Source organism: Lonchura striata, chromosome 3, assembly GCF_046129695.1.
Source record: "Lonchura striata isolate bLonStr1 chromosome 3, bLonStr1.mat, whole genome shotgun sequence".
NCBI lineage: Eukaryota > Metazoa > Chordata > Aves > Passeriformes > Estrildidae > Lonchura > Lonchura striata.
Window position 1 is genome coordinate 22,551,842 of NC_134605.1, and position 25,032 is coordinate 22,576,873.

The 25,032-nt window shown below is 54.1% G+C and overlaps 1 protein-coding gene across 4 annotated transcripts; it reads left to right on the top strand.

The window, feature by feature from the left end:
- The first annotated feature begins 521 nt into the window (after window positions 1–521).
- RRBP1 (ribosome binding protein 1) lies at window positions 522–23,161 on the top strand. 4 transcript variants are annotated; one of them, XM_021540254.3, is made up of 22 exons: window positions 522–637; window positions 6,090–6,791; window positions 9,481–9,629; window positions 9,825–9,947; window positions 10,709–10,861; window positions 11,347–11,465; window positions 12,234–12,387; window positions 14,018–14,156; window positions 14,503–14,690; window positions 14,806–14,843; window positions 15,978–16,068; window positions 16,673–16,765; window positions 17,112–17,204; window positions 17,306–17,386; window positions 17,485–17,574; window positions 18,005–18,097; window positions 19,016–19,087; window positions 19,268–19,363; window positions 19,817–19,900; window positions 21,425–21,508; window positions 21,950–22,048; window positions 22,924–23,161. In XM_021540254.3, exons 2-22 carry the CDS (start codon window positions 6,110–6,112, stop codon window positions 22,960–22,962), a joined length of 2,760 nt encoding a protein of 919 aa, XP_021395929.2. In that variant the 5' UTR covers window positions 522–637; window positions 6,090–6,109; the 3' UTR covers window positions 22,963–23,161. The 4 variants fall into 4 exon arrangements, with proteins under 4 accessions (XP_021395929.2, XP_077638080.1, XP_021395930.2 ...); XM_077781954.1 differs by lacking the exon at window positions 22,924–23,161 and adding an exon at window positions 22,503–22,799; XM_031504281.2 differs by lacking the exon at window positions 522–637 and adding an exon at window positions 2,528–2,688.
- The last annotated feature ends 1,871 nt before the right edge of the window (window positions 23,162–25,032 follow it).

Genomic DNA, 25,032 nt, shown 5'->3' on the forward strand with positions numbered 1-25,032 from the left:
GATTGATAAATCTTGCCATGGGAGGTCACAGCCAGGCCGGGAGACACACGGAAGGCATGTGCCAAGAGGACAGCCGCCATCCTCCGTGGCACTGCCCATCGCGGCCATGGTTTTCTCCCTGTCCTGCGACCCGCAAGCTGGTGGGTGATGGACCGATCCCAGCGCTGTTTAACCGCACAGCGTTTGCAAACCCCGAAAAAAGGCTCCCGCTGGGGCTAGGCATCTCTCGGGTCCAATCTGCTCCCTGGTGCTCACCCCCAGCCCTTGAGGAGGGTCCCCAGCACGGAGCAGCACCCTCCCACAGGCTGGGAGCTCCCGGATCGCCAGCCACGCTCTCCCCGCTGTGCCCAGGGGCGAGGCTGACACCCGGCTCGTCGGGCAGCCGCGGCCGGGCTCAGCCGGGAGCACAGCTCGGCGGGGCCGTGGGGCAGCCCCGCTGCCCGCGGGGAGGCGCCGCGCCCCGCCCGGCCCGGCCCGGCCCGCCGCGCTGAGTGGGCCCCGCGGCGCGGCGCGGAGCGGCGGGCGGGACGCCACGGGGCGGGGCGGGACGCGGCGGCCGAGCCCGGCGAGACAGCGGCGGAAAGTGCCACGACTCCACACGGCCGCGGCGGCGAGGAGGGACCGCGACCCGGCACGGGTGGGTAGGGGCGGCGGCAGCGCTTCCTTCCCCCGGCCCCTTCCCCACCAGCGCTTCCGCGATTTCCCCGCGCCCGCCCCGCGCTGCCAGCGGCACCCCCGGCCGGCGCTGCCCCGGCGCTGCCCCGGCCCCGGCGCTGCCCCGGCCCCGGCGCTGCCCCGGCCCCGGCGCTGCCCCGGCCCCGGCGCTGCCCCGGCCCCGGCGCGCTCGGAGCGCAGCGGGCGGGGCGGGACCCCCGAGCCGCGGAGCCGCGTCCCGCGGGGGGCGGCGGCGGTCCCGGCGCGGGGTCTGCTCCGTGCGGCGGGGCCGGCGGATGAATGGCCCTGGGCGCGGAATGGCGGCGTGTGCGGGCAGGGCGAGGTTCGGGCCCCGCGCTGCCCCCGGCTCCGGCGCCGGCCGGTGACAATTACTGATCCGATTAACCGCGCTGGCAGAAGGTCCCGGCGCTCGGGCCGCTGTCCCTTGTCCGCTTTCATTCCTTAACTAACTCTCCCGACGAAACTCCGCCGGCACCCGGAGACCCCCGGCAGCGCAGAGCTTTTAGACAGCGGCACCGACCCCGTAGGCGGAGACCCCGGCCCACCGTGGGCTCTCTGCAGCCGGGGCTGAGCAGCCTTGCCGCGGGTCTGCCCTGCTCTTCGCCCTGCCGGGGAAGCGGTCCAGCGGAAGAGCGTGTGCTGCACACGTGGCCGAGCGGGATGGAGAAGTGTCCGTGCCTGGAATGCCGGCTCTCACCTTCGTCGAAGCCCTGCATCATCAGCGGGAAATGGCTGGAAGGAGTCGAGACTACCTGGGATGTGAGCCCCAGCCGATGAGGACCTGCAGTGAAATGCCTCTTTGGGCCAGGCAGGAGAGAGAAAATTTCTAATAGCCGCTGCAGCGTTTAGTCAAGCTGCAGCTGTGTTGTGGTGCTGTTACACTCTTCTCCTATATATACACGTATTTTCTGCCTGTTTTCTCACTCCTGGGCTCAGGAAGGGAGCTGGCAGCGCTGCTGGCAAGCACAAGCCAGCTGGCTGCTGCTGCCAGAGCTAATGGAGCACTAAGACACGTTCAATTAAGTCGAGCTATAACTGTTGACGATGGGCTGATCTGGAGTTGCCGTGTGGAGTAGCACATGCTGCTGGGAGGCTGGAAGTGCACAGTCACTTACACAGAAAATGTATTTAAACAGAGACTGCTGGCAACGTGGGCAGGATCTGCTCACGGCGTGCAGGCTTTTCTTGCTTGTTTTTAATTTTTGTCTCTATTGCAACAGGGTGGAGAGAAAAACTCCAGGAGAAGTATCTGGTGATTGTTTATCTGCTGGCAGTGCTGTTGCTGGTCAGACCTCCCAGTTCCCTCATCCTTGCCCTTTCCCTCCTTTTTTTTTAAGCTGCTGGGATACGTAGAGGAAGGGATGCTGCAGGAGCTTCACAGGCAGGCATTGCTGTGGGTTTTGCAGAGCCCGTCTGTGTGAAACCTGTTCTCCCTCTGCCCCCTTATCACACCTGCTGCATTGCCCTAAACTGAGATGCCACCTTCACACCACAGCAAAGTGGAAGCCTTGGATTGCAGGGGGTCAGTGTCCTTCTTGCAAAGAGCATCTTCTCCTATCTGCAGCACCTGTTGATGCCAGGAGGAGATAACATGTATTTTCCTTTGGCTGTAGGAAGAAATAAGATCTCTGTAATTATTGCACAACCTGACTCTTCCATTGCTCCTGCCCACCTGTTGTGTGGCCTGGGTGATTTAAACAAGGGTTGGTGGAGGGCTGGGTCTTAAAGATGCTGAATTCCCATGGATTTCATATATGGGAGGACAGGCTGAACAGGTGGCACAGTTCCAGCCTGGTTTTTGCCACAGCTGTCAGTGACAAATGTGAGCACAAGACACTGAGCGTGGCCCCAGTGCTGTCGTGTCACATGTCTCTGGGTTGGTTCATCCTGGAAATTGTTCAGTGCTGAAAAACCAGCGAGGCTGAGTGCTTTTCTGGTTCTGCTTCCTTAGGACGAGTTGGACTTTTGCTCAGGTCAAACAGAGGTGGCTGCATGTGCAGGGAGGTGAGCGAGGTCAGTCTCTTGGGCTGTTATCTGGGATTTTGGGAAGCTTTGGTGGATAACAAGAAAAAGCCACAGGAGTGGGAGAGTCAGAGCACAGGATTTCAGTCAGTTCCTTTACATGAGAAAGCCAAGTGAAGTTCACCTTATTCCTGTTCTGATGGTGGGGAAAGGCTTTACCTGGACCAGCTGTTTTAGGGAAGGAGTTTGTGTATGGAGATATTAGATGATTTCTGCAGTTTTGGCTGGGAGAGGGGTGGAGGATGCTCCAGAAACGTCATGGAAGTAATGTGCTCAGTGTTGGATGTGAACTTGATATTTTGAGCATAGACTCTGATGACTGCTGGTGTCCACTCACTTCTTGGGCACATAGCCTTCTCCCAGGCAGATGGAAAAATGCCATCGTAGGAGTGACGCTCCGTGGAGGGCCAGAAGCTGCAGGAGGGAGGATCCTGAAGTCTCTGAGCCTCTCCAAAGCGTGGCTGTCAAGATGAACATGTGAGACTACCTTTGGTGCCCTAATTTGCCGTGTCCTGGCTAAGACCTGGTTCAGGTGGGAAACATGGAGGGCTTTCCTGCCAAAGGGCACACGTGCTTGCAAGGGGGATGGTGTCTTGCTGTGCAAATCCAGGAACAAACTTCCAGCCCTTGGAAGGGCAGAGGTGGCAAGGTCAGGAAATGTCAAAGCAGAGCTTCTCTCCTGGGTGCTGACACCGTGGCATAAATGCTTCTGGCGTCTGTGCACCAGGAAGTTTCTGCAGGAAGACTTTTCCTTATCCCCCAAATGCCAAGGCCAGCCTGGCTTGATTTAAGCACTTGTGGCTGTCTGCCCCGTTGGAGAGATGGGCTCTTCCCTGAACAAGCTTAGGGCTGGTCGTGCCAAGTCCCAACCACACGAGGAACCCTGCAGGTAGAACTCGCTCCTCACAGTCAGCGCAGGGGCTGTGGGGCACGAGTGCTGGAACAGGACCGAGGTTTGCCATGGGAGTGCTGCTGGCAGGGATCAGTCCCTGGCTGGCACCTCTTGCTCCTCCTGTGGATCTTCTGCCGGCACATCTGTCCTCAGGAACAGTGTGGGGTCCCCCTGGTCGAGCAGTGGGAGCTTGGATGGCCTCTCTGAGCATCTTGGCTGCTTTCAGGAGCTCTGGCAGCTGCCAGGGCTCTTTTGCAGGTCCACAGCTCCTCAGTGCTCCCAGCTGCTTTGTTCCTGTATTGCTTTAGGTCTGGAGGGGGTTGCTGGAGTGCTTTTGTTTCACTAGGCAGGACTTTAGTGCTCATTTACATCCTTATCTCACCCTGCCTTTAAAGCAGGAGGCAAGGTACAGGCAGCTTTTACTGCAACCCATGAAGAGCTGGGTGAGGCTCTCTGTGAGGGAGAGAGGGTATGGGGCTCTGAAAGGGCTTCTGGAGACAGTCCTGTGGGGTCAGGAGTGGGCAGGCATATGGCTCTGGTGCCATGGTGCCACATCGAGCACTGCCATCTCACCCACCTCACCACCCCTGTCTCTGCCGTCTCATCCATTCCTAGTGGAGATTAGGATTTATTGCCCCATTCCCATCCCCTATGGGCTCCATCAAGCTGCTTTGGAGGGTGGCAGTACCTGCCTCTACAATGGGAGTGTGTTTGTCAGCACTTGGGGGTGCCCTTGCCCCAAGCTGGAGCAGCAGATTTTTATCTAGATTTGAAACTGTGGTGCTGTGAGATCAGGAAGGGCTTATTTTTACAAATCTATTTGGGTTGCTGGGTGAGGTTACTTTGTTCTGGTCCTAAAACAGCTCCTGGGTGCTTTGGTATAGACCTAAACCCGGCACAAGATCGGGGGTATGTGTTCTCCAGCCCTGCTTTTTATTTACTGACAGGGAGAGGATTTCCAGTCCTTTTTACACCGTGGGTTAGGAATTACCTGTCTGTCCTGGTTGGGACCATCCCAAAGCAATGCTCCCTAGTCAGGAGGCCATGACTTGGCACCAGCTGTGCTGGGATAGAGTGGCTGAGGCCATTCAGGTGCAAAATGGCCAGGGTAGATGTAAAACAGTAATAAGTAATGCCTGCAGTATCAGCTGGGATCTCCAGCGGTGCCCTGGGGTAGAAAATTGGCACTGACAGGGCTGGCTGGTTCCAGCTGGCATGGAGAGCCCTCCTGCCTGCCAGCTTCTCTCTCTGCTGCTTTACCTGGGTGCTTGGAGAGGTAGGCAGGGAGAGCTGAGCTACAACATCCTTTCCCAGGCAGATTGGGTATCTCCAGTGGGAAATCTGCAGCTCCTCCCAGCTCTGCACCCCCTGCTTGAGTGCTGGAAATGAGTTTTCACTGCACTGTCCCCACCTCAAGCAGAGCTGAGCTGCAGGTTCAAGTTTGCTGCTCCAGGTCTTAGAAAGGAAGGGCCTCTGAGGTGTCTCCCTCCAAGCACTGAGGTTTGAAAAGATGCTGATCTCCTTAGTTTTATTCTTACTTTTGCCTCCTCCCCTTCCAGCCTGTCCCTCCCTCCCTCCTCGACCCACAACCCCTTAAAGAGGAAATTCGATAATGTCAACAGTTAAGTGTGGGGATGAGAACTCCTGGTAGCTGAGGCCTTTCTGCATTTTGCTAATTCTCTTTTGAGCAACAATTATGAGGAACCACAGCAATGGCAACTTCTGGAAAATGTCCCTTCCCAGATTAACTGCCTGACAGCAGCAGGTGGGGGACTGTGAGCCACCTCAGAGCCACAGGGAAGTGATGCCCTGGTGGATGAAACACGTGGATGGGCCAGCAAAAATTGGCTTTGAAACCAGGATAGGTTCAAGTAGGCATTAAAGGGAGTGGAGATAGCAGCATCTTTCCCCAGGTGTGGCTGAACCCTGCTTGCCAGAGCTCAGAGCATGCAGTGTGGTTCAGTGTACAGCTGGGAAAGGGAAGGGGGAAAGGCTGCTGCAAAGCTTTCTCCTCCCAGGGGGATATTTTATCCTAAAGATGACACCTGGATATGCATCTGGGGGCAGTGAAAAAGCCAGGTGCTCCAGGGAAAGCCCAGATTTTGGCCAACCTGCTCCCAGCAGTCTGAAAGTGGGTTCTCTTACTGCTGCAGGTATGGCTTAAGGTCGTACAAAACCACCCCACTGGACACAGAATGTGGCTTGTGTCTGTCTCTGATTGCATCCCTGTTTTTTAATTCCTTCTCTTCAGTTCTTCTGGAAATAAAATGTAGTCATTGAGGTACAGCTGGACCCCTGTGCATGGGCAGTGTAGCAGAGGAGCACAAACTCAGGCGTGTGCAGGCAGGTCAGCCTGAGCCACATGAATCTGGAGTGTTCCTCTTCCCAATGCATGGTGCCGTTGGAGGGCACAGATGCCCATGTAAAGACCGTTCTCAGAAAAGCCATTGCATTTCTTTCCTCCCCTCCTGCCCCTAACTGTTGTCCTGGTGTCTTGCAGGCACAGAAGAGTGAGGCAGGATGGATGTGTACGACCCTCAGACGCTGGGTGTTATGGTCTTTGGAGGCTTCATGGTGATCTCAGCCATCGGGATCTTCCTGGTGTCCACCTTCTCCATGAAGGAGACATCTTACGAAGAAGCCTTGGCCAAGCAACGCAAGGAGCTTGAGAAGACCCAGCAGCAGAAATCAGAGAAAAAGAAGAAAGAAAAACCAGTTGAGAAAAAAGGAAAAGCAAAGAAAAAGGAAGAGAAACCGAATGGAAAGATCCCAGAGCAGCAGCTTACTCAGGAAGTGATGGACCCTCCCAAGGAGGTGCTTCCTGAGCCTGCTGCGGTGCCTGAGCCTGTAAGCATTGAGACTCCAGCTGCAGCCGTGGCAGTTGTCCCCCAGGAAAAGGAGAAACCTGTTCCATCACCTAAGGAGAAGAGGAAGAAGGAGAAGAAGGTGGCAAAGGTAGAGCCTGCTCCTAGCCCAGTGTTGGCTCCACCCCCTGTCAGTGTCCCCAAAAGTTCTCCCGTGCGGGAGGTGGCCCCTAAGGAGGTGCCCGTTGTGGCAGTGCCCCCAGTTGGCACTCAGCAAAGTGCCCCAGTCATCAGCTCTGTCACCGTCAAGAAAACCGAGACTCTTCCAGCCCAGGAGGACCAGAAACACGATGGACCTGCCAAGAAAAAAGCTGCATCCAAGAAGAAGAGCGAGCCAGGTAAGGCCAGATTCCTCTGCCTGTATCCCTTTGGTCCAGCACACGGGTGTTGGAGAGTTACAGGTTCCTCTGGGATCTGCATTATGGGCTCTGCAGATGGGAATGAGTGACAGCTGTGTGTCCCTGTCCTGGGAGAGGGACAGCTGCTCTGGTGCTGCACATCTGGGTGGAAAGCCAGGATGAGGTATTTTCCCTATAGAACCCTGACTGTTAAAAGTACAGAGGAGCTCTCCCACACCTCTCAATGGAGCTGGGTCACTGCTAACGTTTCCTCATCCTTTGGTGGAGGTGAAGAAGGATTCTTCAAGCAGAGAGGAGTGATGGAGGTTCATACTGCAGGGTCGTAATTAGAGGGAGATGACTTTGGGTCTGTCACAGGGAAAACCGGATCATCATCAGTTCTGCCTTACTCAATTGATTCAGAGATGGAAAAGATCAGGTGGTCTTGAGCTCTGCAGAGTATAAAAAAGGTGTAGGGAGGGGAAAATCAGCTCTCTTGCTGGATTCTTGCCTCTCATTGTACCAGTGGGAACAAGGGATTTATTTTTGGTTAAGTGATAATTACAGGCACCAAAAACATGAATGCTTCAGACCTCTGGAACAGACGTGTGGACACATGGCATCTCTCAGGTGTTCTCAAAGATGTTATGTGATGTGCATGGATTTCTTTCTTTCTTTACCAAAGAAAACCCCAACCCACCAAACTAAAAGACATCCCTTCTTGCTGCCATTCTGCAGCACATCCAAACCTGCTGTGCAGCCTGGCAGTTTCCACACCCATATTTTGGAAGAGGGCCTGCTACTCAGCAGGGCATTTGCAGCTGCTGGGTTTCAAAGATGGGTTAGACCCCTTGAATCTACTCTTCTGTTGGAAGGATTTTACTAAAGGCCATCTCCACACAGTGATGGGGTTTGGAACAGCTGGAGAAGGTGCTCCTGGAGGGTATTGCAGGGGTGGTGTTGGGGTGACTGGTTTGTTGTGTGTGCCCGTGTGAAAAACATGGCCCTAAATCCGACCTGTAAGAGCTGAGGGAATAGGGAATGTGGCTGGAAGATGACCTTTTAGCATTTGTTAAGTTGGGAGGTTTTTGGGTGCTCCAAGCTTAGATTCCCTTGGGTATGAAGTGCCAATCCTGCAGGTCCTGAAAGGAAAGAGTGATGTCTAAGCTGCTTCTGTGGGATTTTGCAAAGGAAAGCTCTTGGTAGGATTTGTGCTGTGAAGCCAACTGCAGTTTGACCAATGTGTTTCAAGCAGCTGTGGTCTCTCCTCCTCAAATGCAAAGGAACAAATTATTCTGTGGCAGATAAAAATGGATGTTCAAAGTGTTCAAGGACACGCCCTCAGCACTGAAACAGATGGCAAAACTGACAGGAATGGCTTGGGGTATTTTTCTCCTGCGACTCCACCTGGAGAGAGGCAGAATTCCTCTTGGTGTGTCCCTGCACACAGCAGGGCTGAGCCAGGGGATGCCATGTGCTGTCCTGCAGCCCTGCAGTTGCCAGCATGAGTAAAGTGTGAGCCCAGCCTCGACACAGACACAGCTGCTGCCAGGGCTTGGCACTGCCCTTCCAAATGGATCTACCAGAGATCGCTTAGCAGTTACTGTCACTGGCCAAACAGACTCGACTTGGGGAAAACAAATTTATTCCCATTCAAATAGATGAGAAACAGAGATTATTTTTAGAAGTTAAAACAATGCCTTCCCCCCGCCCTTATTCCCAGGCTCAACTTCACTCCTTCCCTCCTGACTCCTCTGCCTCCCATCCCTGAGTGGTGCAGGAGGATGGGGACTATGGTCAGTTTGTTACAACCACCCTCTGCAAGCTCTTTCCTCCTCACACCTTTCCCCTGCTCCAGTGTGGGGCCTTCCATGGGCTGCAGTCCTTTGGGGAGAACCTTGTCCAGCATGGGATCCATTCTCTAGAGGAGAATCTCTGCTCCAGCACCTGCAGCACCTCCTCCTCCTTCTTTGAACCTTGCTGCTTGGGGCATCCAAAGCTTTGTATTCAGGAGACTCTGGTGTTAATGGCTTCAGGGGCTCTGGAGCTGTTGGATTCCAAACTGCTTTTTCTGCTGTGGTTTCCTAGGAAAATGAGCCCACAGGGCCAAAGATACATGCAGGAACCCCTAAACCACTGCCTGTCACCCTCTGTGTATCGTGACCAAGTGCATTGAGGTCCTACAACAGCATCATGGTGCCTGATGCTCCCTGGCTTTCCCAGGTTTGCAGGGCAAGGGTTGGAGCCATGATGCTCCCTTAGCAAAGAGCTGGAACAAACTTGGCTGGTGAAAGGTGGGAGATGACCTCGCTGTCACCAACATCACTGCATGGAGTGACATCCTCCAGCAAGGTTGTATTTTGGTGTGGTCCATCTTCTGATGCCCAACCTGTCTGAGCCTCCTGGCACTGGCAAAGCACTCCCAGCTCCTGCTGAGAGTCTCTCTGTGTGGTAGAGGGTGATGGCAGGTGTTGGGACCAGTTGTTGAGCCAGGCAGAGGTGACATATGTGTGGTGTCATCTCCAGCACTTCTCTTACTGTTCTCCCTCAGAGAGGTACCAACTGTGACTCTGGAAATCTAGGTGGATAATGGTTTGAGATGGCAGCTGTGGGCTTGAAGCCAGTTGAGAAGATACAATATTTTTGCTGTTGTCCCCAGAAGTCCCAATCCCTCCTCTCTCCTCTCTAGCACCCACGGATTCAGATGGGGCCCTGTACCTGCCCTACAAGACACTCGTGTCCACAGTCAGCAGCATGGTGTTCAGTGAGGGGGAGGCCCAGCAGCTCATCGAGATCCTGACGGAGAAAGCAGGAATCATCCAGGACACCTGGCACACGGTAGGGCTCTGCCCAGCCTCAGCAAGTGCAAGGGGAGGGAAGGCACCCCATTTTCAGGCAGGCTGGCCCTGAGAGCCTCTGGGAGAGCAGAGCTGAATTTTCCCCTGGAGCAGAGGGCAGGATGTCGCGTGTGTGGGGTGGACGGGATGGGTCTGAAGGTGGTGTCCCCACTGATGTGCCACCCTGTGCTGGCAGGCCACGCAGAAGGGTGACCCAGTTGCTGTCCTGAAACGCCAGCTGGAGGAGAAGGAGAAGCAGCTCTCTACCGAGCAGGAGGATGCAGCTGCTGCCAGGAACAAACTGCGGGAGCTGAGCAAGGTAAGCCCTGAGTGGCCCTCCTGGCATCCCCAGTGTGCCCTCTGCTCATGGTGGCTTTCCAAGTGCCTCCTGCTCCCCACATCTCAGCCCCTGAGGGGGCTGTTTGTACCCTTCACCTCTTGGCTGTTTTCTTCCCAAAAAGATGAGGAGATCCCCCCCTGCCCTCCTCCTCCAGTCTGGGGAGGTGAAAGCCCAGAGAACCGCAGGGTAGTGCCCGTTGGCAGCCATGGGAGAAGCAGGGGAAAACCCTTTCTGTCAGAGATTGCAGCTCTCTTCTCCTTCAGGGAGAAAAGCAAATCCTTCCTCATTTCAGCTCCCCTGAGCTGAGATGATGCTTTTGTAAAGAACCTGATCCTAATTACAGTGCCCTTCCCTGACTCCCTGCCCCCACCTCTTTTTGGGTGTTGAAGGCAGAACAGATCTCTGCCATGCTGAACTTGTGGCTGTCAAGTCCATCTACTTCATTTTTCTTCTTTGCCCCTAACATTGTGTGATGTTATTTATCCTGGGGAAGGAAAATAAAATTCCAGGCTGTCTTACTCCTGTCTCTTAGCTGGCCCAACATGGAACAACAGTGGCATCCAGTGGCCACAGAGCCCAAAACAAAATGCAGGAGGCAATGTAAGTGCTAAATGTACCTGGGCGTGGAGGCAGCAATGAAAGGGCTAAACTTGGTAGTCTGCTGAGCTAGGAGGCCACATCCTCTTAAAATGGGGAAACCTGTGCTCTGAGTGCTAACTGGGGGCCTCCTTTCCTGGAAGGAGCTGACAGCTGAGCGGGCCAAGGCGGTGGCCGTGGAGGGCAAGCTGAAGGAGCAGCTGCTGGCCCGTGAGCGGGAGATCGTGGCGGTGCAGGCACGCATGCAGGCCAGCTACCAGGACCATGTCAGTGAGACCCAGCAGCTCCAGGGCAAGGTGAGCCCCAGGCTGTGCTCTGTACCTGCCTCCTTTGCCAGGTGGCTGCTGGTGGCACATGTGTGACATCCTGGAGAAGCCTGAGCTGTGGGAGGGGTGAGAGCTTCGGGAAGGGGCGAGACTCTATGGTGCTCCTGGGCTGTGGTGCTGAATTTCTCCCCCAAACCCCTTTAAGGCCCCCCTAAATACCCCTTAAACTACCTCAGATCCCTTTCCAAACTCCTTCAGGTCCCCCCACACCTCTTTAAGACCCACTTAATACCCCCCACATTTCCTAAATATCCCCCCAACCTTTTTAATTTCCTTCCAAACATCTTTGGAGAAGAGGCACGTTGGAGCATCTTCATGGGATGTCACACCCCTGAGGGCTGTCAGTATCAGCAGACACTCCCCTGCATTGCCAGTCGCTCCTGCTCGTCTCTTGGGCTTCTACAGGGACAGAAAAAGGACTGGTGGTGACATTAACCCCTGTTGGGCTCCTCTAGATCCGGACCCTGCAGGAACAGCTGGAGAATGGCCCCAACACGCAGCTGGCTCGTCTGCAGCAGGAGAATTCCATCCTGAGGGATGCCCTCAACCAGGCTACCAGCCAGATGGAAAGCAAGTAAGGCTGAGAGGAGGGGCAGAGCCTGGGGCTGCCCTCTGGCAGACCTTGGCTTGACCACCCCCTTTCCCAAAGGTACTTTTGCAGACACCCCAACTAGCTGGAGGTGGAAGAGGGAATGAGGGAGGAAAAGCTTGCCAAGTGGATTTTTGGGGTACACCAGGAGAAACAAGGATGTTCTTCCCAAGTGAAAGGGCAGGGAATCCCTCTCTCCTTTGGGGTCACCTGTGCTGTTGCCAGAACCAACAGGCAGTGGAGGGGCAGAGGGGATCAGAAGGCACTGTGGTGTTTTTCCCCCACAGGGGAGCTCATACTCTCAAACGTGAGAAGAAATGCAGGCAGCTCTTTGATGGGAGTGATGCTGCAGAGAACAGAGCCCAGCCCAGTAGGTGCAGAATAGGAGCTAGGTAGAAGAATTTCACACTCCTTTTTATAGGCAGCCTGAAATGACTGGTGATTAACAGCAAGCAAATAATTACAGAGTGAACTCCAGCTGTAGTGTTTCCTCTTGTGTCTGGGAACACAGATCCATGTGTCCTCTACTTCATAAGAAAGGAATGTCTCCTGTGACTGAAACAGGGCTTTTAAAAAGTGATTTGTTGGCTCTTTCCACCCCCTCCCTGAAGGACCAGGAGTGTCCTAGAAACAGGCAAACAAAGTTCACCATTTCAAGTCCTGTATCAGGCCCACAGGAGGATGTGTTTCCCCCAGCCAGCACCAGGCTCGGCTGGCCTGTGGGCTGCAGTAACCCTGCTTCTGTTGCTGCAGGCAAAATGCTGAGCTGGCCAAGTTGAGGCAGGAGTGCAGCAAGCTGATGAAAGAGCTGTCTGAGAAGTCAGAGGTGCTGCAGCAAGAGGAGCAGCAGAGGAAGAGCTGGGAGATCAAAGCGACGGCCTCGGAGAAGCGAATCGAGCAGCTGCAGGTCAGGCAGGCAAACCCCCTCCCCTTGCAGAGCGGGGTGGCTGAAGGGCAGGGGATCCATGCACTTGGCTGTGGGAAGGGCTGGGAGGGAGATGAATGTCCATGGCTGGCAAGGAAGCTGCCTGGCAGGCTTCCTAATTGCTCTCCTCTCCATTAGCTTGTCACATTCCCTGTGGTCCTTGTGTAGCATCACCGTCAGAGCCCAGGGCACAGGATGCTCCCTGCTCCCCAGCCATTCTTCTGCAGGTGCACTCTCTAAAACTCGGATGGTTTTAAGCTTGTTGCTCTCTCTCCCTGGTGTAGAAGATGGAGCTTGTGGCTTTTTTTGTTGCTAGCAGGGAGTGACTGGGTTTGGGGTTTTTAGGGGTGTTGAAAGGACACCTCCCAAGCAGAGCCTCTGAGCACACAGAGGTGTGTTGCTGGCAGGCAGGCTGTACTCACACAGAGAAGATCATCTTCTTGGGATGTTGAGAGTGCTCCTGGTGGGATCCTGCTGGGATGTTGCTAAGCTGTGTGCTGGGAGCATTAGTCCTGGTGTAGCAGACAGGGTGAGGGATGTTTCTGAATTGCTTTGGCCTCTCCAAGAAGGGGCTGTAGTGGAAGAGACCTTTATTTGCACGTGCCAGAATAGATTTGTAGAGGAGTTCCTAGAGCAAGGGGCCTTCCATATCCTTGCTCTTAATTTTTTGTGTGCTTGAGGATGTAGCTCTCCTTTTGGTGGGCTACATTTGGCTCCTGCTGCTTTTGCAGGTGAGGAGCTAGGAGGGTGATGTGGGCTTACAGCTGGTGTGAAGGCAGGAGCTGCCTCTCTGGCTCAAAGCAGGAGCTTCTAGACATACTTTTGGGAGAACTCCAGGGCTGTCAGCTTGCTGCACACCTTAAATGCTAATTAAGTAAATCACACTAGCTGACTCTAAAGTCAGCTATGCTTAAGGTGCTAGGGAGAATGTGTTCCACAGTAACACCTGGAGCTCTGAGCTGAGGATATTGAGTCAAATCTTCAAAAACCAGAGCAGCTCTGCTTTCCTGGTGATGCTGAAACCTTGGACAGAGGCAGGCCTGCTAGTATCCCTTTTCCTATCCCCACTATGCAAAGCAATTTTTCTCCCTCTGCAAGGGTACCACCTGTACCTGTAAAGCTGCAACTCATCCTCCTCCTCCTTTGCCTTCCCCCTCAAAAGGCCTGCCCTTGCCAGCCTCTTCCTTGCTGCTTTCTATGATGGAAAATAAAAAGTATTCCCCGGCCCAAACTGCAGAGACAATTCCTCCTCCTGTGGAAACGTGGTTGGGTGTCTGTTCTGCAAAGCCCCATGCTAGCACCTCTCCTTGCTGGGCTGGGCTGGTTTGAACCAGAGCTCTAGGAGATTTCTCAGAGCTCTCCAGAGGAGAGGTTGGCCATGGAATTGGCCCAGGACCAAGGCATTTGGGTATTGTCTGCTTCCCAGTGTGAGAGCTGGCACGGGATAGAATGTGAGCACAAGGCGGGGTGCGCATGGGGAGCTTGGCAGGAGGATGACTTTAATCCCCCAAAACACAGCTTAGAAATAAGATTATGTGACACATGAAGCTGTGCTTCAAACTGGCTGGGGTGTCTGTCATGCTCCAGGAAGCCTTCTCTTCCTGCCCTGCAGGCTTACCAACGGGAGGCAGAGGTGATGCTGCAGAAGAGGCTGGACGAGGTCAGCGACGAGCTCCGCAAAACCCAGAGCAGCTACAAGAGCCTGTTGGCAGATGCAGAAAAGACCAAAGGGCAGCAGCAGAACATTGCTGGTGAGGAACTGGGATCAGCATGGGGAGAGCTGTAGGGCAGACTGGAGGCTTTGAGAGCTTGGAGGAGCCATTGGGACAGGACAGGTGGATCCAGGGATGAGCTAGGCTGCCTGGTGTGGTTGTGAGCAAGACATGGGCTGGTCTGTGGTTCTTCCCCAGGGTGTTACTCCAAGGCCCCTCTCCTGTGCTGGCCTGCATCCCTGCCTGCCCTTTCTGTGCCTCCTCAAAGCACCCATGGCTAAGGAAGGCTTCTTTGGCTAAGATCCTGCGTGGACAGAGCAGGGTGAGGAGTCTCCAGGTTTGTTTGCACCTACCCAACTGTGTTTGTCGCCCTTCCCTCCAACAGAGCTGCAGGCCAAGCTGCTGAGCTCCGAGGCAGAGGTTAAAAGTAAGCTGCTGGAGTTGGACAGTGTGAAAGGGAAACTGCAGGATGCCAGCTCAGAGAATGCAAAGCTTCTGGAGAGGATCAAGTCCATCGAAGCTCTGCTGGAGGCAGGCCAGATGCGGGAGGCAGAAAAAGACAGAGACCTGCAGGTTGTGTGCTCTTTTAGTTGGGATTTGCTCTGGGATCCTCTCTGGGATGCCACAGAAAGGGCTGACTTGTATCACATGGCTGGGGCAGGTAATCAAAGTGCTTTCTCTCTTCCAGGCAGCCAATGAAGCAGAAATGAAGCAGCTGCAGTCAAGGTGGGTCCAGGTGTACATCTTTCAGTGGCACCTCCAGCTTGCTGTCCATGTGTCCCAGGCTTTCTCCAGCACTGAGCCTGTGGCTGAGGGCTTCCTGCCTTCCAGGCAGCCCAGCTGGGGAGTCAAGGTCAATTCTGGCCAACAGTGCTGTTTAAAATATTAATTTGCTCTGGTGCTGGCCCCATATAACAGCCAGTGCATTCTGCAGCAGGACTGAATTGCTAGCAGGCACATGGAGTCTGACCACTCCTACAGAGCAGGAGGTTCTGCTGGTGTTGGTGCTGGGTGTGGGGTGTCTCTGGTCCAAGTCCCTGCTCTGGGCCAACCAGAGGAAGTTTTTTTAAGATGTTTCCAGGTATCTCCAGGGATGGAGATTCACCACCATTCTGAGTCCCTATTCCAGTGTTTGATAACCTCTTCCTCCACCCCCCAGCACAGAAGGGTTTCCTGGCATTTAACTGGAGTTTCCTAAGCCATGAGTCCTGCCTGTTGTTCCTTGTCCATGTGCTGGGCACCTCCAAGAAGGCCCAGGCTCTGTGTGGGGGGAAGATTTCTCAGATGCCAGCAAGCATCCAGCATCCCTCTAAAGGAAGGCAGCTGATGAGTTGTCCTGAGACCCCAAGAGATGTGTGTAGTTCTTCTCAAGGACCTGAACCTTGGTTTGCTCAAACTGAAGGTCTCTTAAGGGCAGATGGGGGAACTGAGGGCATGGAGGGAACCTGCAGCTTTCTGCTGTCTGGTTGGCAGCCCTGATTTAGGGTTACTCAAGATAGTGGGATGATATTTTCAAAATGGAGAGCTGTGGGGTCTCTGAGCCTAATGAGGCATGGATAGGAGCAGCCCCAGTTGTGCAAGCCAGAATTCCTGGCCTTTGCATGGTTGCTTCTTCCTCTTTTTGTGTGTGTACAGCCAGCCAGTTAAGTGATTGCTTTTTATTGCTGGTAAGGGGGTAGAAAACCAGATCCCACTCCAGTATTGACATGGCTGTGGTTTTCAGTCCTGCTCCCTCTTCCTCCTGCTGTGTGTAGATCCCAGAGCAGACCAGGATAGGAAGGGCTGTGTCTCCATCTCGGGAGCTTGCTGCCCGTGAGGGAGGGGACTGCTCAGGCTCACTCCTGCATCCTGCCCTTCCAGACTCCAGGAGAAGACAAACCAGCTCTCAGCCTTGGAAAGGGAAGCCACGCAGCTGCGGGAGGCAGTGGAGCAACAGAAGGTGAAAAACAACGTAAGTGGGTGGCAGACAGCCCATCATGGTCACCTTCTGATGGCTCCAGGGTGTGGCCAAAGGCTCTTGCAGCCCCATGGAGCCCTGCAGGCATTGTCTCGTCTGCCAGAGAGCAGGAATACCCCTGGCAGGCTGTGCAGCTGGAGCTGGTGGGCTGCCTAACGTGACATGTCTGTCCCTTGTTCTCTTGGAAGGTTTGGGACCTACCTGGTAAGCCAGAGAGATCCTACCCTGGTGGGGCCAAGGCAATCTCTGAGAAGGCTCCTTCACACCTTCCTGCTCCTTTCCTCCTTATCCCTCTACTGCAAGGTGGTGTCACTCCTGTGGAGGCCACCTCGCATCCCTGCACTTGGCCTGTGTTTCCCGCCGGCATCCTGAGCTTGTTTCTGGAGCTCCTGTCCCATCCAGGGCACTGCCACATCGATGGGGTGTGTGGAGCCACTGAAAAGCCAGGGGAGAAAGGAATGCCTGTGGGCATGGAAGACTCCTGACCAAAGCCAGCTCCCTAAGCAGAGGCTTCGAAATCCTCTGCAGTGCCAGCAAGCAGCTTTGTGGCCCTTGGCATGGCATGTGGCTTATTGCCCTGTCTGTGTGGCCTCCACAGGACCTTCGGGAAAAGAACTGGAAGGCAATGGAAGCAGTGACCACGGTGGAGAAGGCGTGTGAGGAAAAACTGCTTGCTGCTACAAAAGCAAAGGTGAGCCTGGCATTTCCCTGGTGTTGGAAGGGAAACATTCAGCTTCCCCAAGCCACCAGGGAGGCCTGCCCTGGGTTGCCTGCCTGCTTAGGAACAGTGCTGGCACAACTCTTCAAGCTTCTCCAGAATTTTTCTTGAGGGCAGTGCATCCCTGGTACTGGTCATGGTTGGGGAACCAGGGACGTGGTTGAACTGGAAGTGATGCTTTTGTGGTTCCCAGCACCAGCAGTTTTCTGTGTTGGCTGGTTTCCCCAGCCCTGTAGGCACAGAAAAGCAGGACCAGTGTTGTCAGCCTGGCCAGCAGGTGCCCAAGACCTCCATCCATTGCAGTTTGTCCCTCTTTCAGGAAGAGCTGGCCCAGCAGCTGGACGTGCTCCAGACACGAACCAAGCAGACGCTGCTCTCCGTCCTCCCGGGAGTCACCATGTCCTCACAGCAGGTGGGACAGGCTTCCTCAGACCTCCCCAGAGCCCCTCCACATGGGAAGGAGAGAGGTCTAAGCATCCTCCTTCTTTCTTGTTCTCTTTTTTCCAAACTCAGGATTATGACATGTGGCTACAGGAGTTTAAGGAGAAGACCGTGGCTGTGCTAAAGCAGCAGATGATCACAGCAGAGCCACCAGTAAGTGATGGCTGGAAATTGGAGGGCTGAGGGTGTGCTGGAGGGTCACGTGTCTTCTTCTCCTCATCTCTCTCTCCTTCCTTTCCCTCTCCTTTTAGGATTCAGCTCTTAAATTAAAAGAGGCAGAGGAAGCACAAAGCACTTTACAAGCAGAGTGTGAGCAGTACAGAACGATCCTCGCAGAGACCGTAAGTTCCTGCCCTTTGCACTGTGTTGGCTTCCCACTGGAAACCCCTCCAGAGTGGTCTCCTGTCAGCCCAGGCTGCTCATGAGCTCAGAGTGGGCATCCCTTGGTGTGTTGGGAGAGCTGCTGTGTGGTAGAGTATTTGTCAGTGAGGCAGAGGAACAGAATAAAGGTGAACTTCTAGAGCTCTTTTTCAGCCTAATTGTGTTGGAAGCCTTGCTGGTGGTGATGGGATGAGACACAGCAGGGTCTCTGATGACTGGGGAGATTGAGCCAGAATAGGGATTAGGAGCCCACCAGCCCCACCTGATTCTAATTCTGTCACGTGTTGTTTGGCCCAAATCCTTGGAGAGGCTTTGAATGTGCCAAGGCTTCCAGCCCTTACCCTGCTCAGCCTGGATGGGGCTGGGGCTCAGCTGAGGCTTTGCCCACAGGAAGGGATGCTGCGAAACCTGCAGAAGAGCGTGGAGGAGGAGGAGCAGGTGTGGAAGGCAAAGCTCACAGCCTCTGAAGAGGAGCTCCAAAAGGTGTGTGTTGCTGACCCAGCTGGGTTTGATGCTCCTGGAGCTGGACTTCCAGGTGAAGGGGATCTCTTGGCTATAAATTGGTTGGTGTCTCTCAGTGTTCCTGCCAGCTGTGAACACCGAGACACAGGAACTTCCTTTTCTTCCCAAATCTACCCCTCCTGTCAGCAAGCCAGCTGACAAAAAGCCCACCCCATGTGGAATCTTCCCTGCTGAATGCAGAGCTGAGATTGAGCTGTTTTCCGTGGTCTGGCTGCTCCCCATCCATCACGTGGTGTTTTGGAGTTAACTGGGACTGCAGGGAGGTGGGGGAAGTGTTGTACAAGAGATGTTTGATTTCTCAGCCCACTGCTGGCTCCTGCAGCGCCAGCACTGCTGAGGGCTGGTGTGGGATTGCACAGGGTGACGTGGCCACTGGCGGTGTTCGTGATGGGAAGAACATCTGGTGCCTTGGGCAGTTCCCAGAGCAATCCTGCCTCTTAGTGGAGACGGGGTGAATTCCTCCTTTCCAAAAACTTCAGCATCTGTAGAGTCCTCTTCAAAAACCAGCCTGGGTTTAAGTGCTTTTTCTGGCAGCTTGGCCTGTCTTAATAATGAAGTCCATGCCACCTCAATGGAAAACTTCTGCTCCCAAACTAAAAAGTGCTTTCAGCAGGAAGCTTGTGCTGAGTCTGGTGCTGGTTTCTTGAGTGTTGAAACCTGACTGCAGCCGCCTGAAATGCTGCAGGCAACAGCTGTTGCCTTGCTCTCCACCATTTATGGCCTGTGTGTGTTAGACTTGTCCTCCCTGGGAAGGAGAGCTCCTCCGTGGAACTCCCCTTGGGTGGGTACAGGATGAAGTGGGAAAGGTGGGAGTCAAACAGCAGCCAGTTTGTGATTGAGCCAGAGGTGCTCAGTGTCCTCTGATCCCTTCTGCTTCAGTCACACGTGCAGCTGAAATCCCTGGAAGGCGTGGTGGAGAAGTTGAAAGCAGATCTGCAGAGCACAGATCAGGTGAGGTTTCTTGGGGAGGGGAGGTCTCTGCACTGGTGCCAGAGAAGTGCACGTTGTGCTTGGGTTGAGTTAGGCCCCATCTCCTGACTTGCCTTGGGGAGGGCAGACTTTAGCCATAGGATGTTTGGGATGTGTTGGACCTCAGTCAACCTCCTCCTGCTTTCCTGTCTTGTAATGCAGCTCAAGGAATACACCTCTCTTCTGGAAACACAACTGGAAAATCACTTGGAGACAGCCAGCTCTGAGCGCCAGAACTACACAAAAGAAGTTGAAGCTGTAAGTGTGGAGACTGCTGCCTTCTTCAGCTTTTTCTAACCCTGACCTCTCCACCCGTGCATGTTTTGAGGATTTGAGGAGTATCCTGGGCATCTGGGAAGTGCCCCAGGGATCTGCAGCTTTGCAAAGAAAGAGAAAAACAGATGGAGATGGTTGCTCCAGTCTGGGTTGTAGACTCCTAAAGCTAAGAGTCATGGGCAGGGTGATGGGTCATGGAGATCTCCATGGAGGTGCTGTCTGCTGCTCCTAGGTGGCCTGTGTGGTTTCTGTGGCTCAGGTGAGACAGACCTGGCCCATGGCTGTATTTGCTTGAGCAGACATCAGCATGTGATAACACCATGACCTCTTTGGGAAGATGTTGCATCATAAAAAAGCTTCCTTGGGCCAAAGAGTTCCTAAACCAAGTGCATAAAGGGAGTTGGGTTTTTTTCCCTTTCTTTTCCTCCTTGGCAGCTGAGGCAGCTCTTGTCAGAGTCCCAGGAGCAGCTGGAGGCAGCAAAGACTGAAACACAGAAGCAGAGCAAGGAGCTGGCTCTGGTAAGGAGGGACCCTGGGAAATGCCCTGCTGGGTCCTTGGGGCTGGCTTGCAAAGCAGCTGTGGGGCCAGCACCCTTCCTGTGGGCTGGGGGAGGGCAGGAAGGCACAGCCACTGCATGGGCTAACCTGGTGCTGCTGGGGACCTCACATGCACAGGCGATTGCTCGGACCCAGGAGGAGATTTTTATTTTCCTGTCCTTCTTCCTGTGATGGGGTGGGAGGGAAGGGAGAGCAGCAAGGCTTGCTCAAGCTGGTGTGTAGCAGAAAAACCCAGCTGCCCCACCACTGGACACTTGTCACCACAACACCACCCTGGGGCAGGGGTTTGGGTGTCCGTCCATCTGTCCATCCATCCATCCATCCATTCATGTAGGATCATTTGCTCTGCACCCCTGGGAGCTGTTGAGCTTGCAGCTGCCCAGGTCAGATACCACTGTGCTGCTCTGGCAGAAGCTGAGGTGGTTTTCCAAGCATGCCAGTTCGTGTGTGAGCCAAAAAGCTGTCAGGCTTTATCTGTGTGCTTGTGTGAAGGCTGTGTGAAGGATGTGTCACTGAGCCAGGCTTGCTGCTCATCCCTCAGGTCAGGCAGCAACTGAGTGAGGTGAAGACCCACGTACAGGAGGGAGAAGTAGTGGGGTTACAAGCTGAGCCAAGTGAGCCTGCAGCCCTCAAGGGGAGGGTGGGGAGGCCACTCCTGGGAAGGCTCTGACCCTTAACCACATCCCACATGAGAGATATGTCACCATCTCTTACTGCATGGAGAACTGCACACAACTCTGCTCAGGGATGTCACAGCTGTGGTGTGTTACATCCTGTGCTGGGGGGCAGCCAGCCCAGCACCTCCCCCATTAACCATGTGCCCTGTTCCCAGAGGGAACATAGCAGTTGGCTTTCAGCAGGCTGTTTCCCTTGGGAGCCCTCTGGCAAGCTTTGGGGGATGCAGGCAGGAGATGCTGAGAGCCCTTGGGCCAGCACTGCCATGTGGCAGTGACCTGTGGGGTTCAGAGTCTCCTCAGAGGAAGGGGACAACACCCTGACAGAGCTGTGCCAGGATCCCTTCCCAGCCAGGGAGGATTAGGATTACAGAGGCTGCATAAGTCCTGCCACAGCTGGGCTGAGGGCATTAGCAGCAGCTGTTCCCTTCCAGGCTGACACTTCTCACCAGTGGCAGTGCTCTGTCGTTCTCCTTCAGTCCTGTTAACTGTGGAGCCTTCTCCCAGTCATGGGGGCCTGCCAGGAACATCTTTCTCTATGGCATGCCTCTCATCCCACATCCCAGCTGGTGCTGCCTGAGGAGCAAGCAAAATTGGATAGTGCTAAGGCAGGCCCCAGGCTTGCCATCAGCAATCTCCCTGCAGAGGGCCCCCCTCATGCTTGTACCTATTGCCCTTTGGAGCTGTGGGGAAAGCTTTGGATTTTATTTCTTCCATCCAGCCCAGCTCTCTTGGTCATGTCCCTGCTAGCTTATTTCTTGAATATTTTTAAAATGTTATTTCTGTGTGTTTTCCCCTCTTCTCAACACAGTTGAAAACCCAGCTGGAGCAGAACGAAACGCTGGCGGAGAAGGAGCAAATGCTGCGGCAAAAGCTGGCACGGGAGCTGGAGGAGGTGGGTGTGGGCAAGGAGGATACTGTTTGCAAAGCCTTCCTGGATTCTTGGCTGCTAATGAAGCCCAGGAATTAATTTGAAGAATTATTCTGAAGGCTTTTCCCCATCACTGTCCACACCTCAGACAGCAGTGAGACGTTCCCTCCCACATCTGAAAGACTTCTTACAGCAGCCGTGCTAAAGCCATGTGGCATCACTGGCCCCTCAAATTCAGCTCTCCCAGTCCCCCCTGGTCTTGTGCCAGCTTTTTCCTTGGAGGGTTATGGGTTGAGCTGGGTTTCCTGCTGTTCCAAGTGAGAAATGCCATCTCTCTGGTGGAAGCAATGCCCTGTGTGTCTGCACCACCCAACTCTTCAGCAGGACACACTCAGCGGGCACTCGGGGATGGCTGTAGCAGGATGTGTGGGAGATGCTGTGCTCACCTAGTGTGTCCCTTCCCAGGCCCAGAGCTTAGCACGCAGCTTGCAAGCAGAGCTGGAGAAGCTGAGACTGGCTGAACATGCAGCAGCTTCAGACAAGGAGGAGGCCCAGCATCTCAAGGTGAGTTGGCTGCGCCATGACAGCACAAGTCATATGTGAGCAGGACTAAGAGCACGATTTGTCATTTCTGAGGATTGAGGAGCAAGGCCCATCCCATGGGTACCCTGCAGGAGAGGGCTGAGAGTTCCAGTGTGGCTGAAGGATAGCAGGGCCACAGACACTGCATCCCTGCAGGCCGAGATCGGTGTGATGCCCTGAGCAAACACTCAGGCTGGGCTTTTCACACACTGGGAAACCATCCAGTCCTAGCACACGGCATCTCCAGGGAGCCAGAGAGAGCTTTGGGGACTGCCTGTTCTCCCTGTTGGAGGTGGGGACTGGGTGTTCTCCTGGCCTGTGGTCAGTGACACAGCTTGGTGCAGACCCGTGGTGGCCTGAGGTGTTTTGAAGGGGGTAAGGTCACCAGGTGGCAAAGGGAGGCTCAGGCAGGTGCCTTCTTTTGACTGCCATGTAGGAAAGACTTGAAAAAGAAAAAAAATTAACAAAGGACCTGGGCCAGGCAGCAACCAAACTACAGGAGCTACTGAAGGTTTCCCAGGACCAGCTGGCCAAAGAGAGAGAAATGGTGAAGAAGTTGAAAGAACAGCTTCAGGAAATGGTACTGGTGGTGGCCATGTCCCTCCCTTTGATGCTGGTGGAGGCCCTGGGGCAGTGTGCAGCAGGCAGGGGTTTAATAGTGGAGGCAAGGTGGTCATTGCTGCCAGAAACCATTTGGGTGGCTTTTGGGAAGAGCTGAAATGCACAAGATGGTGATCAAGGTCCTCCCTGCCCCACAGGCAGGACCTGGCCCATCTGAAAATGCTTTGGGCTTTGAGCTGCCATGAGAATAAGGGTGAGGCCCAGCTGAGTAACCCACTTCTTTTTTTGTTCTCCAGGGGAAAGAGGACAGTTCAAAGGAAGGGACTTCAGTTTGATGAATCTTCACTCTGGACCTTACGGTTAACTTACCAAAATGCCTTACACATTCCTAAAAATAAAAATTTATGCTAAATTTACTGTAGATAAAAGATACAAGCCATTAGTGACCCAAAACCTAGTTTTGAAACTTACAAGAAAACATGCAAAAAAATTATAAAAAAAACCAACCAGTAAACACTGCAGTTTGTAAGAAAATCTTCATACTGTTTTGTACAACTCTTCGTTTCCTGGGGAGCTGCTGTGGTCACGCCAGGCACATGCTGGGGCTTCACCCTCCTGTTCCAGCAGAACCCACCAGTGTGTGAAAAGGGAAGACTGTGCTTGTACATCAACCAGTGCAATTATAATTATATATTTTTTCCTTATTTTTTCTTTTTTTTTTTTTTTGTTTATTTTTTGAGTGAAAGGAGTGTGAAAGTAAGACCCACCATGGAAGGATGCCCTCTTGGGTGGGTGGCTCTTGGCAGGTGTATTTCTGGGTGTCGATGCAATTAAAATGATGTAGTGAAGAGAGCTTGTCCTTACTTTATTTTTCTTGGAGGTTTGTTTGTGTTGGATTTTTTAAGTTTGCAATCCAGGTAGAGCTTTGGGGGTCACTGCCTCACAGAAGCCATCCCCTGGTTTTTATTCACTACACACAAAGGAAAGAAACTATTCATTCCCACTGTGTTTTCCCACTGATGGTCCAGGGTCACTGTGTGGGGTTTGGCAGAGGGATGAACACTTTTGCCATGGCAGTAGAGGCATGGTGGGGACAGGGACCATTCCTCCTACTTGCTTTAAATCTTCATGCTCCCCTGTAATCTCCCTGTGGGTGCTGTGTGGTGGTGCTGGCCCTTGGTTACTGTCAGGCTCTTTAGCCCTCTGCTCTTTCTTCTTGTTGCTTTCCTTTTTTTTATTTTTATTTTTATTGGGTTTTTTTCCCTTTTTTATTTTCAAGCTGGTTTCTTAGGAAATGGCAGAGGCCACATGACGGTTTGGTGCCTGTCTCCCCACAATAAAGCTGCTGAGCCCAGTGCTGACATCAGCAGACTTTGACAGAGGGGAGGAAAAGGCCCCTCAGTTCCTCCAGTGTCTGCAAAGAGCCAAGGCCAGGAAGGAGGATGAGGGGCAGACCTGCTTCCATTTTCTTCCTGGGGAAGGCCAGTGTGTGACCAACCCCTGTACTGCACACCTGAGACTTCATAGGACTGGGACACCCTGTCCCTCCCTCAGCACTTTTGGGGCCATGATGAAAGGTGGGGGAGGACTGTGTGTACCTCAGCTGGGACCAGGTAAGAAAAAGGGCCAAGAAAATGGGGAGCTGAGAGCCACCCCTGCCCCCACCCTTGAGTGTGTCCCCCTCTCCCTGTCCCAGCACAGGTGGCAGAGGGGCTGCTCTCCCCATCCTAGGGGGACAAACTCAGGAAACAGACCTTTGCCCCACAGCCAGGGTTAGCGTGTGGATTATCTTCCTGGACTGTGTGGCAGATGTAGAGGAATGCACGAACCAAGGGCCACTGGTGACCTCATCCTGTCAGCGCAGTCACTTGCCACAGCTCAGCATGCCTGACCTCTTGGACTGAAGCTCCCCGAAAGTGAGGGAATGCCTGCATTGTGTCAGGCTTGCACAAAACCCCCACTCGAGGCCCAGGCTGGAGGGAGCTGTTGAGCATGGCAGGGTGGCTCTCACCCCCAGGAGCCACGGGGAGGAAGGGCCCGGCAGCCACAGGTGCCGGGAAGTGATGCAGTTCCTTTGGTTTTGCAGTTGTTTGCTTTTGCAACAATTCTTTCCTTTATTGTGAGCTCCTGTGCAGACAGCATACCCAGGCCTGCCCACAGAAGTAGCACAGTGCAGGAAGGGCAGGCGGTGTTCCAAGTGCACCATGGAGCAGGTTGGCTCCAGCGGGGCTCCAAAGGCTGCCCCAGAGCAGGTCCAGTGTCCCCAGGCCCAGGGCACACCATGCCCTTCTGGCACACAACACCGAGCTGGCTGTTTCAGGAAGAGAGAGGACTGTTCTTGTGAAGCAAAGCTGAAATAAAAGAACTCTTTTTGGGGAAAGACATTTATCAGGCTTTTTTACGTG

Bases quoted from the DNA above. Each gene is read 5' to 3' on its own strand.
- RRBP1 (XM_077781954.1), top strand. From the start codon at position 6,110: ATGGATGTGTACGACCCTCAGACGCTGGGTGTTATGGTCTTTGGAGGC. The intron at 10,862-11,346 runs GTGAGCCCCAGG...GGGCTCCTCTAG, and splicing joins CCCAGCAGCTCCAGGGCAAG to ATCCGGACCCTGCAGGAACA. The intron at 17,387-17,484 runs GTAAGTGATGGC...CTCTCCTTTTAG, and splicing joins TGATCACAGCAGAGCCACCA to GATTCAGCTCTTAAATTAAA.